The 11774-nt window shown below is 37.7% G+C and overlaps 1 protein-coding gene across 1 annotated transcript in view; it reads left to right on the top strand.

Annotated features, from left to right (window-relative positions):
- The window catches only part of CHRNA4 (cholinergic receptor nicotinic alpha 4 subunit), a 55188-nt gene extending 43852 nt beyond the window's left edge, over positions 1-11336 (top strand). The window contains exon 6 of the mRNA XM_074288833.1: positions 7009-11336. Coding sequence (XP_074144934.1) covers positions 7009-7134 — 126 coding nt within the window. The 3' untranslated portion in view covers positions 7135-11336. The remainder of the gene's footprint in view (positions 1-7008) is intronic.
- The last annotated feature ends 438 nt before the right edge of the window (positions 11337-11774 follow it).

The raw sequence follows: 11774 nt of genomic DNA, 5'->3' as shown, positions 1-11774 counted from the left end.
GTAAGACTACTTACATTACCACTTTACAGATGGAGAAACTGGGGTCCTTAGAGGTCAAGGAACTTTCTCACATTCATATTACTGCTGAAGCTGAACAATATTGATATTCTGGTCTTCTTTCCATTCAGAACTTCCTATGGCCCTTGGAGTCAAGGACAAACATAGAATTTGATCTGTGAGGATTATTTCAAGACCCATCAACAGTGCTATTTTCAAGAGTAGGGCAGATGATGGGGACACCAGGAAAAAATAGTTCCTTCCACTGGGATTTTAACCTTGGATTCCAAGGACCTAATGGAACAAATTAAGTTAGGATATTTACAGAGCCAGCCCTAAGCATGTTACTAGGTATAGAGATGGCCCTGGGTAATCTGCAGCACAGTATGTGAAATGATCCTATTGAGGCAAGGTACTTGTCTTCTTATGAAAATCTTTGCAATAATCCTATATGGAAGAGCCCAGGGAAAGCCCAGGAAAAAATGAGGTGTCTGATTGTTTAATTCCTACTGTTCCTGATTAAACTTACATAGAAGTAGCTGTGAGAAAGAGCACAGAATATCCTTGGGTTGCATCTGTCCTCCAACATTCCTGAATGCATCCTGAATCCAATTAAACTATAACCGGAAATATTTGACAAAATAAAAACAATACAATAAAACAGATAATGTTACATTTTTTTCTCATCTATAAAACTTTATAGACCTAGAAAATACATTAGACTTAATTCTGATAGGGAAATCTAATAGTTTCAATGAATCCTTTGTCTTGCCCAACTTGACATATGGAGACAAACAGCAAGAACATTCATTCTGTCCCCAGAGAAAATGTTACATTTTAAAACTAAGGGAACATGCAGCCCATGAGGATCCTTATCTGGGGTTGAGCATTTCTATTTGTCAACACAGCTGGTGTCATAGATGGTCTTGAAGTCAGGAAGATAGGTTCCAATCCTGTCTCTGACACATGCTGGTTGTTTGACCCTTATCTTCTTAAACTAACACACAATACTCTATATAAATTGAAGAGCAGCTACTGACCTATATTGGTGTCAAGAGTTTGTTCACTAAGAAATTCTTTATACCAATGAAATCAAAGATCCAGACCCTATCCCTTGACAGCTGGAAGTGGTGAATAGAACTGGAGGAAAGAAAGCAGGCATTTTAAGCAGCAGCTGGAGTTAATCAATGACAAATATTTATTAAACACCTATTATGCTCTAGGTAGTCAGGCACTATGCTATATCCTGGAAATACATAGAATGGCAAAAATGTAACCTTTGCCCTTAAAGAGCTTGCATTTTAGTTAGAGAGAACACATGCAAATGATTATGTATTTCAAAGATATATAGCGTATAAGTGGAGAGGTGGGTGGAAGACAGGAGAGAGGATGCCTCCACAAGTTGAGATTTGAAGTGGGACTTGAAGGAAGCAAGGGAAGTCAGGAGGAAGAGATGAAGGGAGAAAGCATTTTAGTTAGGGAAAATTCATAAATTCAGAAGATCGAATCTTTTGTTTGAGGAACAGTTTAGCCAATATCTTTGGAACAGAGAGTACATGGAGGGGAATAAAATATTTGTAAGAAGGGACTAGTTATATAAGGCTTTAAAAGTCAAACAGAGAATTTTATAGGTAATCCTGGAGATAATAGGGAACTACTGAATAGACAGGTGACATAAGGTGACTCAAGGAAGAATTATTTTGGCAGCTGAGTGAGAGATGAACTGAGGTGGGAAAAAGTCAGGAAGATGAATCAGCAGTAGTTTAAACATGAGATGATGGTTAGTGGCAGTGTCAAAGAGAAGAGAGTATATGAATATAGAAATAACAAGAATTGGCAACATAGTGAGTATGTAGAGTACATTTGAGAGAGGAATTGAAGATAACCCTGAGTTTGAAACCTAAGAGGTGATACTCTTGATAGTAGCAGGGAAGTTTAGAAGAGTAGAGTGCTTTGTAGTGGGGGTATAATAAGTTCTGGTTTTGATATGTTAAACTTGAGATGAGTTGTGTACAGCCAGTTCAAGATGTCCAAGAGAGTGTTCGGTGATGGAAGACTTAGGAGAAAAGTTAGGATTGGATATATAGATCTAGGAATTTTCTGAAAAGATATGAAATTGTACCCTTGGCAGCTGATTAAATCACCAAAGGAGTTAGTATGGGGTGAAAACAGAAGAGCAGCCAGCTTAGCATCTAGGATAACATCCACAATTGGTGGTATGACTTAGATAAGGAAAGAAGGGTAAGAAAGAATTAGAGTTAGATTAGAGAAGAAGTGCTCAGATGAGTATGAGGAAAACTAAAAATCAGTGTCACAAAATTCTGAAGAAAAGAAACTATCTTAGAGGGAAAAAAAATGACAGTGTCAAAGGCTGGCAAGTGATCTAGAAGGAGGAAAATTGATAAAAGATTCTTAATCTGGCAATTAAGAGATCATTGGTGATTTTGGAAAGAGAAGTTTCAATCAAATCATAAGCTCAGAAGCCAAAGACTTTAGAATCAACTTAGAGTAAAAGAAATAAATGTACCACATATAGACTGTTTTTTCCAAGAGTTTTGCTATGAAGGAGTGGAGAGATATAGGATGATAACTAGTGAGATGAATGGATCAAGTAGAGATTTTGTAAGGGGAGAGAAATGAAAGTGTTTATTGATATTAGGGAAGGAACTGGTAGATAAGGAGAAACTGAAGATTAAGTTAGGATGATGGGGTGGGGAGACAATCTCCTGGAGAAGATGGGAAGGAAAAGGGTTTAAGGATGCATGTAAAAGAGGTCTGACTTGCTAAGGAAAAGATACATGCCTTTTCACATGAGAAGGGAGTGAAGGAAGAGATCTTGGCAAGTGTATGTGTGATATGAGATGAAGAAAGAAGGAATTATCATGGAATGGCTTTTTTAAAGTATGAATTGAGGTCTCTACTTTAGATTATGGGACGAAGGTTCTTTGGGAGGCTTGAAGAAGAATGAAAAGTTTGGGATAGCTGTAAGTAGGATAAAGAACTGTTAGAAAGATAAAAAGATTGCCTTGCTGTAGTGAGGATCCAATTAAGATTACATAACTTAGGTAGTAGATCCTATCAGCTCTATCAGATGGTTTCTTTACTTCCTGCAGTTTCATTCAGTATCACCTGAATAGGACAGGTGGTAGGAATGATCAAAGGCTGGAATTTGATAAAGGGTTTGTCACACATGAAACACTAGTAGATAATATAATGATGTGCTTGATTGTTTAATTCAGACTGTAAGGGCCTTGTGAGTCAGCAGAGTAGAAACATCAATGAGGGCTGGAGCCAACAAAAAAAAGACTTCACGAATTAGATGGGGAAATATGCTAGGTTCTAAAGGATGGGTAGGATTGAAATAGATGGAGGGATATGGGAAGCACATTTCTAGTAGAGTAGATCAATATTCCCAAAGGCATGATCAGAGAAACTAAAAGGACATTTCCAGAGGATAATGAGGAGAGCTTGATTTGAATAGAGGTTGTACACTGGAAAGGAATAAGAACTGAGGGAAGATGGTGGAGACAATGCATTCTGAAGAGGATTTTGAATGTCAGGCTGGGGAATTATGGTAAGTAAACTGGGAGCTTTTATCCACCATTAGCTGGAAATTGATCCTAAAACAAACCCTTTAAGTGAAGGGTGGGGAAATAAGTAAGTAAATCCTAAGACAATCCAACTACAGGATAATGAAGTAGAGAATAATGAGGAGAGAAGACTCAGGAACAAAGTTTGCCTTGAGGATCCCCAGAATATGTCTCATGTCAATAAATGTCAAGGGTGGAAGCCCAAAGATGCCATTATGTAATCATTAGAGAGATTTCCCTGTGAGTTCTCGAAACAGAAGAGAGATTTCCTATCTCTTGGCATTACACATATCTGAGAAAATGTGCCCCTTCGGGGACAACACATTTCTCTAGTAGTTTAATCAAAATCTTAATGAAAACCAAGAGATAAATGTGGCATTTATCAGTACAGAAAATACTGTCAGAACAAGTGCTCTGGAATGAGACTGGAAACAAACAAACAAAAAACACCCATAAAACCCTCATTTTTTCCCTCCTTTAGCTCTCTATGTCACTGCCATTCAAACAGCCCTTTATCTCTGGATCCCTTTCACAGGGCTGAGGTGACCCGCTTTTCATCTGTGATCAGTTACAAGTCCCTGGGGAGTACAGCAGACTTCACACAGATCAACATTCAGGAATGAGTTGCGGGAACACTTTGGTCGGCTCCTATGTTTCATCTTCAAGAGAGAAACAGGGTGTTGGGAGGACAAAAGGAAAAGGCAATTAGAAGAAAATTGGAAAAATAATACCCTGGGGAACCAGGCTTTTTTGGCCTTCCCTGGGAATAGAAAGATAATAAACAGCATCTTTACTAATAAATTACCTTGTTGCTTCTCTGGCCCTGATTAAATAAACACATTTGTTTCGATTTGGCTCAATACTATTGGGATTCCAGCAATTACATAAAAAAGTGGAGCAGAAAAGTCTATTGAAGGGCTCTCTCATACATCAGTATACTTACAAAGCCCCCAAATTAAAATTTGGTTTTACTTTTCCCTCTTTTTCCCATCAATTTTAAAGGGCTTTTTAAATTTTAAATACTTTTATAGGAGCAGAGATTAAACATTAGAATAGGCTATTTTGAAAGTAGCTAAAACCTCTATCTCCTATATAATCTCTGGATTTGTAAACACACAGGTAGAGATAGGTGAAAACTTGTTCATTTATAGATTAGCTGCCTCCCCTGAAATAGGCCCTGCTTTAATTTGGAGAATCACTCATGACCGTCTAAAGCCAATTGAGATGTAAGCACTCTGAAAGAGAAAAACTAACAATGGAAGAGGAAAGTTACCAAGAAGAGATGGCAAAACAATAAATCTCAAGAAGGTACTTATTTATGAGACATTCAGTTTCTTCAGCTGACAGGGACTTGTTTTCTCTATGTCAACTCAGAGCTAATAGGCCTGATAGCTTTGAATAGCCCTATGATTTTTTTTGGTTTCTCTCTCAAATACAAAATAAACATAGATACATATACCCTCAGAATCTATGTAAGAGTATCAGCTAACATGTAGCCCATTCATGCAAACGTTCATTCATCTACATACAGACTAACAAGATCCTGTTACCTTTCTATAAATAAGATCATGTGAAGTTTACTAACCCTTCTTCTCCCCATCTATTGTTATCCAGTGGATCAATACCTGTTATAGCCAAATCCCAACACAACAGTTTTGGAGTTGGAATGTCAGGCAAATCTGTCTGGGTCTTATCAGAGCAATAGCTTATTCTCTCCTATGCCTAGGGACAAAGAGATATGGGACTTTAAATGGTAAGATGAAGACCAAGGAAAAACTTTTGACACATTAAGATTCAAAGCAGTATCACTTCAGAGCAGTGGTTCATTATTATCTTTACCCCTCTCCAAAAATGCTTTCAGTTTGTCTCATATAGCTCAAAAAGTAACTGTGGCCACTTAAAACCCAGATTTGGAGGCAGTTTGGTGATACTGTGGATAAAGCACTGGGCCTTGAGTCAGGAAGACCTGAATTCAAAAACAGCCTCAGACCCTGGCTGTGTGACTTTGAGCAAGTCACTTCAATACTATCTGCCTCAGTTTCCTCAACTATAAAATGTAGATCATAATGGTACCTTACCCCTTGTTGTAAGGATCAAAATGAAATAATATTTATAAAACACTTAGCATAAAGCCTGATTCACAGAAGGCATTTAATAAATTCACATTCTCTCCTTCCTTTCCAGATGCTTCCTCAGTCAGGGAAAGATGCAAACAGAAGAGAGAAAATTGGCCGAGAAATGTGAACCCACCACATTTCCCCATACTCTCATTCCTTTAAGGTTTATATACACATCTCTGTTAATCAGAAATCTCTAGACCTATTCTTATCTCAGTGAATTTAAATTAAAGAATGGGAGCCCTTATGGTGCAGTGGAAAGTGCTTGAACTGGGAGTCAGATTTAAAGCTAGAAGAGACATTAAAGATCATCTTTTTCAATCACTTATTTTATAGATGAGAAAACTAAGGGGCCCCCGCCGGATACTGTGATTTTTCAGCCATTACATGAGTAGCTCTTCTCTATAACTAGATTTACTCACCTGTAAAATGAAAGGATTAAGTGAGATGATCTGTTAGGCTTTTTTCTTCTTTGTGGAAAATTTTGCCAAACTTTTTCAGAGAGACTCTTTTGCTACTGAACAGAAAGTCAAGGATGGAAGTTGATGATATATGTTCCAGATGCTTCATTAGTCAAGGCCACATAAGGTTTAACTAAGCAATTGATCAGTACATTGCATAGCAGTGGAGCTCAAGGAATGTGTGTATATGTGTGTGCATGTATATGTATATACATATACATGTGTCTTTGTGGGACTTCCTGTAAGTTGACAAACTGAACATATTCACGATTGACTTGCTTGCATAGGCTTTATTTAAGGATACACACAGTTAGTGTGAAATTATTTGTCTCAAGATGACCTTGAGCAGCCATGGATCTTCTGTTTACTTCCCCTGGATCTGAAATGCTTTAAATGCTAGAGAGTTCATTCCAAACAGGTTAGGGATCCCATTAGAGAAAAAAGATTCCTCTTGTAGGTAATGATGGTTTAACAAGCAAACAAACAAAAAACCCTTAGAGACTCTAGACCAAGGTTATGTACAAAGGCTTTCAAATCAAGGTCTACCCCACTTGTTCTCCATTCCCCACTTGTTCAAGTACTGGGCATGTTCCCAGGATTTTGTGATATGTGCAGGCTAGGCAGAAGCTACCCTGGCTCTCAGCCTGAACATTCTCCTACAATAATGGGTTTGTGGTTATCTGGAGTTAACACAAGTCAAGAATATCTACGGCTTCCTATATATCCCTTTCATCTCTCATTGAGTCCTAAAATAACTTCTCTCTGCACAAGCAGAATTATACAGGAAATGCTTCTGATGTTGGAGGGCATGGTTAGTAACTCAATGTTCTGTCCCATTTCTAGGTGAAAGAAGACTGGAAGTACGTGGCCATGGTCATAGACAGGATCTTTCTGTGGATGTTTGTCATTGTCTGCTTGCTGGGAACCGTGGGACTCTTCCTCCCACCCTGGCTGGCTGGAATGATCTAATAGAATGAGAAAACATTTAGAATACATGTGGAATTTTCATCTACCTGGAGGGAGAGAGTGAGATGGAAGCTCTATGAATTATTCATCACATATCTGCGCATGACTCATTACTGAGAGCTCTGGGAATCTTCAGAGATCACATCATCTCCCAAGTTATCCCCATTTTCTGTATCCATTTTGAAGCAGTCTTGGATATAGTCAATGACTAGCCTATTTGTCTGGAGGAGAAGATTTTGGTTTGTACTGATTCTATTTATCCCCCCAAAGTAATCTTACCTCCTTGGCTAGTCAAAAGTATATGGAGTGTGGATGCTTTTATCTTTATTTGCAAGACTATTTTAATGGAAAAAAATCTTATTAAAGATCATCTTCAGCATGATGGTCATCATCAATATCCCAGTATATGAATAGATATTGTTGCAAGTTGTGGGCAAAGACATGACCCTTAAATAGAACAGAAATATTATGGCGTTCAACCCATGACACTGAAACTCAATGTACATTGAAGACCCCATTGAAGAATGGTGACCAGATGATTTGGTTGTATGTCTTTATCTAAGTCATTCTGCCAGTAAATAAACTCTCTACTGGTCTTTTGGGGTGTGGTATGGGGCTAACTGTGAAGTGAAGGAGAGTAGAAAAACTTCAGCCTGACTTAGGGCTCTTCAGTGGCATAGACTAAATTTTAATATGTGTAGCTTCTGATAAGAAGCTGCTGAAGTGAGTCAGGTGTCCCAGGTCCAATAAATCAAGGATTTATCCCTTAGCATATAAGTGTCTGATCTGTCTGATGAAAGGGAAGTATTGTGTAAACCTAACCTAAATCTGAAAAAAAAAATGTTAGCGGTTTCACCTATTTCTTGTTTAAATCTGGTACTTGTTGGGTATAGGAGGTCTTGAAAGGTGAGGTAGATGCTATATCTAAACTATCAAATTAAGACACCCCTTTTCCTCCATCACCTTGGGCTAGAGCTTATATCTGTTTCTTTTACGTCTTGAAAGGACCCAGCCTCCAAAAAGGCAGAAGGCATGTTATCTACTTTTTTAATCTTCTCCAACATTGCTGTGCATAGTTCTTCATAGATGCAAATATAATCTGTAATTTCCTCACCGTAAGGAAACAGATTGTGACCCATGTTATGATGAATTCTAGGATTTTGCCTGAAGCACACAGACATTAAATGACCTGCCTCAGGTTTACAAAGAAGAGATTTGAGTCCAGGTTTACTCCAAGTTCTACCTTTTACCTGCTACACCTGCTACATCTACAATAGGCTCTTAATAAAGGTTTGTTTAAAAATTGGCTTTCCCAAATTATAGATCCTAAAGGATGGACAATGTTCTGTCCTCTATGAATAATAAATTAAATATTGCTTCACCTTTATAGAAACTATTGAGGATCTGGCATATATTAGATAACAGAAGCTAATCCAATAAAGGAAAGATCTGAAGCAGAGACTTCACACTTCATCTAGAATAAATTTCAGCTACTTATCAATGACATACCCTCTGGCACTGTTCTTCAAAGTACCATTTGAGTAACGTCAACACTATTGGTATAACTTTTCTTGGTTACTCAGTAAAGTCTACCCATTTTCTGAATAGGTCAGCCAAAATGTTCTTGACACATTTCATGGGAAAAAAATCTAAACTGGTCTCTTGAGAGGTGGATAGAGACCTTGGTCTTGGTTCTATATAAGTCAGTTTTGTCATTCTAACTACTGGGTTACAAAAAAACTGCCATGAAAATAGCAAGAAGTTTATGAAAATCCCTATCATCTGAGGGTTTAAGATTAGGTTAATCCTAACCTGCCCACTATGTAAATTTACATTTTTCCTATGTCTATTCTCTGACCTCATAAAATGTCAGATTTGGAAAGATCTGACCCATACCAGAACAAGAATCATCCCTACAACATATCTGATAATTAGTCACAAAATAAAAATGATCTCTAAGCTTCATTAATAGGGCAACCAAGTGAGAGTATATAGAGGGCTGGATCTGGCATCAGGAAGACTCATCTTCCCATGTTCAAATCCAGCCCTAGACACTTTTGTGTGATTCTGGGAAAGTCACTTAAACCTGTCTGTCTCAGTTTTCTCATCTGTAAAATAAATTAGAGAAAGAAATGACAAACTATTCCATCATCTTTGGCAAGAAAACCCAAACTGTGGTCAGAAAGAGTCAGACACAATAAAAAAACTGTATAATAGCAATAAGCTTCATTAATAAAAGTTTAGTATATAACAAGATATATCCCTATTGTCCTCTGCCCTAGCCAGACTACATCTTAAATCCTGTACTCGGTTCTGAGTATGATGAAAATACCACCCAAAGATGAAAGATGAAATCCACACAAAAAATCCTGGAAAACTGGAAACTATGCCACATGAGAAAGGTCAAAGAATCTTGTAGTATTTTATATTTATCTGATAAACATTTACTATGTACCTAAGAAACACTAAGAAAGGCAAAAAACAGTTTTTATCCTGGAGAAACTGACAAATTAGTCTTATTCTGAAGAAGGAAAAAGTTGTCAGGGGTGTGTGTGTGTGTGTGTGTGTGTGTGTGTGTGTGTGTGTGTGTGTGTGGAATCAAAGCTAGCTTCAGTATTTAAAGACTTGTAATAAGAAGCAGGGAGTAGAATTACTTTGTTTGGTTCCAGAGAGCAGAACTATGAACAATGGGACCTAATTTACAGACAAATAGATTTTAGCTCAATATAAAGTTCATTAATAATTAGAATGGGCTATCTTGGGAGGTAGCAAGTTCTCCATCACTGGAGGTCTTCACATAGAGGCTGGATGCTTTGCCCCTTATGGGGATACCTAAGAAAGGATTCTTGATCAATTATGGGTTATACCAGATAATCTCTAAGGCCCCTTCCAACTGAGATTATGTGCTTCTATGACTTTTTTATAGCAATAATAATTTGAGAGACAGGAAGGAGATTGAGATCAGAATAGATTAAAGTTATAACCAAATAAACATCTATTAAGCACATAGTAAATTCAAGGACCTATTTTCAATGAGTGCTAAAGATAAAAAGAATAAAAACTGCACTATACAATTCTTGCCTTCAAGGAACCTATAATTTTTTTATTTTTTTCTTCCCCCCTGAGACTGGGGTTAAGTGACTTGCCCAGGGTCACACAGCTAGAAAGTGTTAAGTGTCTGAGACCAGATTTGAACTCTGGTCCTCCTGAATTCAGGGCTGGTGCTCTATCCACTGCGCCACCTAGCTGCCCCAAAGAACCTATAATTTAATAAAAGGTAAAGGATGCAAATAAGATACAAGGCAGAATGTGGTAGGATAGACAGAGAAATGAAAGTGAAACAGAGACAAAGAAAGTATAGCATAAAAGACAAAAGTGTTTAAAAGGTGAAAGGCCAAAGATAATAATTGTTAAAAAAAAAAAAACAAAAAAAAAAAACCATAAAACATAGGATTTTGTAATTGGGACACCACAGATGATCTAGGAGAGAATGATGGGATGGTGCTGTGGAAGGGGAAGCTAGGTTATATAATAGATAGAACATCTTTCTGAGCTCAAATCTGGCCTCAGACACTTAATAGCTGTGTGACCCTGAGCAAATAATTAACCTGTTTGCCTCGGTTTCTTCATCTGAAAAATGAGCTGGAGAAGAAAATGACAAACCACCCCAGTATCCTTGCTAAAGAAAAACCTAAATGATGTCATGGACACAACTAAAAAATGACAATAGTAACAAAAACAGTGACAACAGTGGAAGAATTACTGGACGGTTTTGGAGGATTCTGGAATGTTTATCATTAAATTTCTGATAACTGTTTTTATAATTCTTATTCCCTTTTATTTCCAGTGATCCTAGAGTTATGGGGGGAAAGGAATATATGACTGAGGAAAAAAAATATAGATAGGAACTGGGTGGGAAAGTGTTAAGAGAGATCATGACTTTTAGGTGAACCTGATAAAGTCCAGAGGACTTTAATCCAAATCTTCCTAGTATAGGAAGCAAGTGATAACTTTTTTTCCCCTGAGGCAATTGGGGTTAAGTGACTTGCCTAGGGTCACACAGCTAGGAAGTGTTAAGTGTCTGAGACCAGATTTGAACTCAGGTCCTCCTGACTTCAGGGCTGGTGCTCTATCCACTGAGCCATCTAGCTGCCCCTAAGTGATAACTATTCTTAAAGAGAATGAAATAAAGCATCTGCAATTTCCCTGTGTCTTGTCTTTCTTGGGATAGACAATGAGATTGAAATCATTAGGAAGAAGGGAAAATATCCAGAGTCCTTCCTACCTCTGGAAGTCAGTCCTCAAATACTTAATATGAAAATTTATCCACACTGATTCCAGGGATAGCCGTCCTATTTTTTCTAACAGGAACTTGCTAAGAATATGAATGGAACGTACTCCAAGATTTCTCAGCAGCCCCATTTCCTGGCAAGTTAAAGGGCACAAAAATCATCCTTACCGTATATCCCTTCCAAATGACCTGACATGGTCCCATCATTAGAAGAGGAGGGCAAGAGAATTATCTTCAGATATTGCCTTGGTTGAAGCACTCTTCCATTAGCATTTTAGCTGATCAGATTAGCTAATATTTATCTTGGGAGGGACTGACTTATCTAGTGGTAGGAGGAGAAAATACTGTGGAA

Source organism: Sminthopsis crassicaudata, chromosome 2, assembly GCF_048593235.1.
Source record: "Sminthopsis crassicaudata isolate SCR6 chromosome 2, ASM4859323v1, whole genome shotgun sequence".
Taxonomy (NCBI): Eukaryota; Metazoa; Chordata; class Mammalia; order Dasyuromorphia; family Dasyuridae; genus Sminthopsis; species Sminthopsis crassicaudata.
The sequence above is the reverse complement of the archived record's forward strand: the minus strand, read 5'-3'. Positions and strand labels throughout refer to the sequence as shown.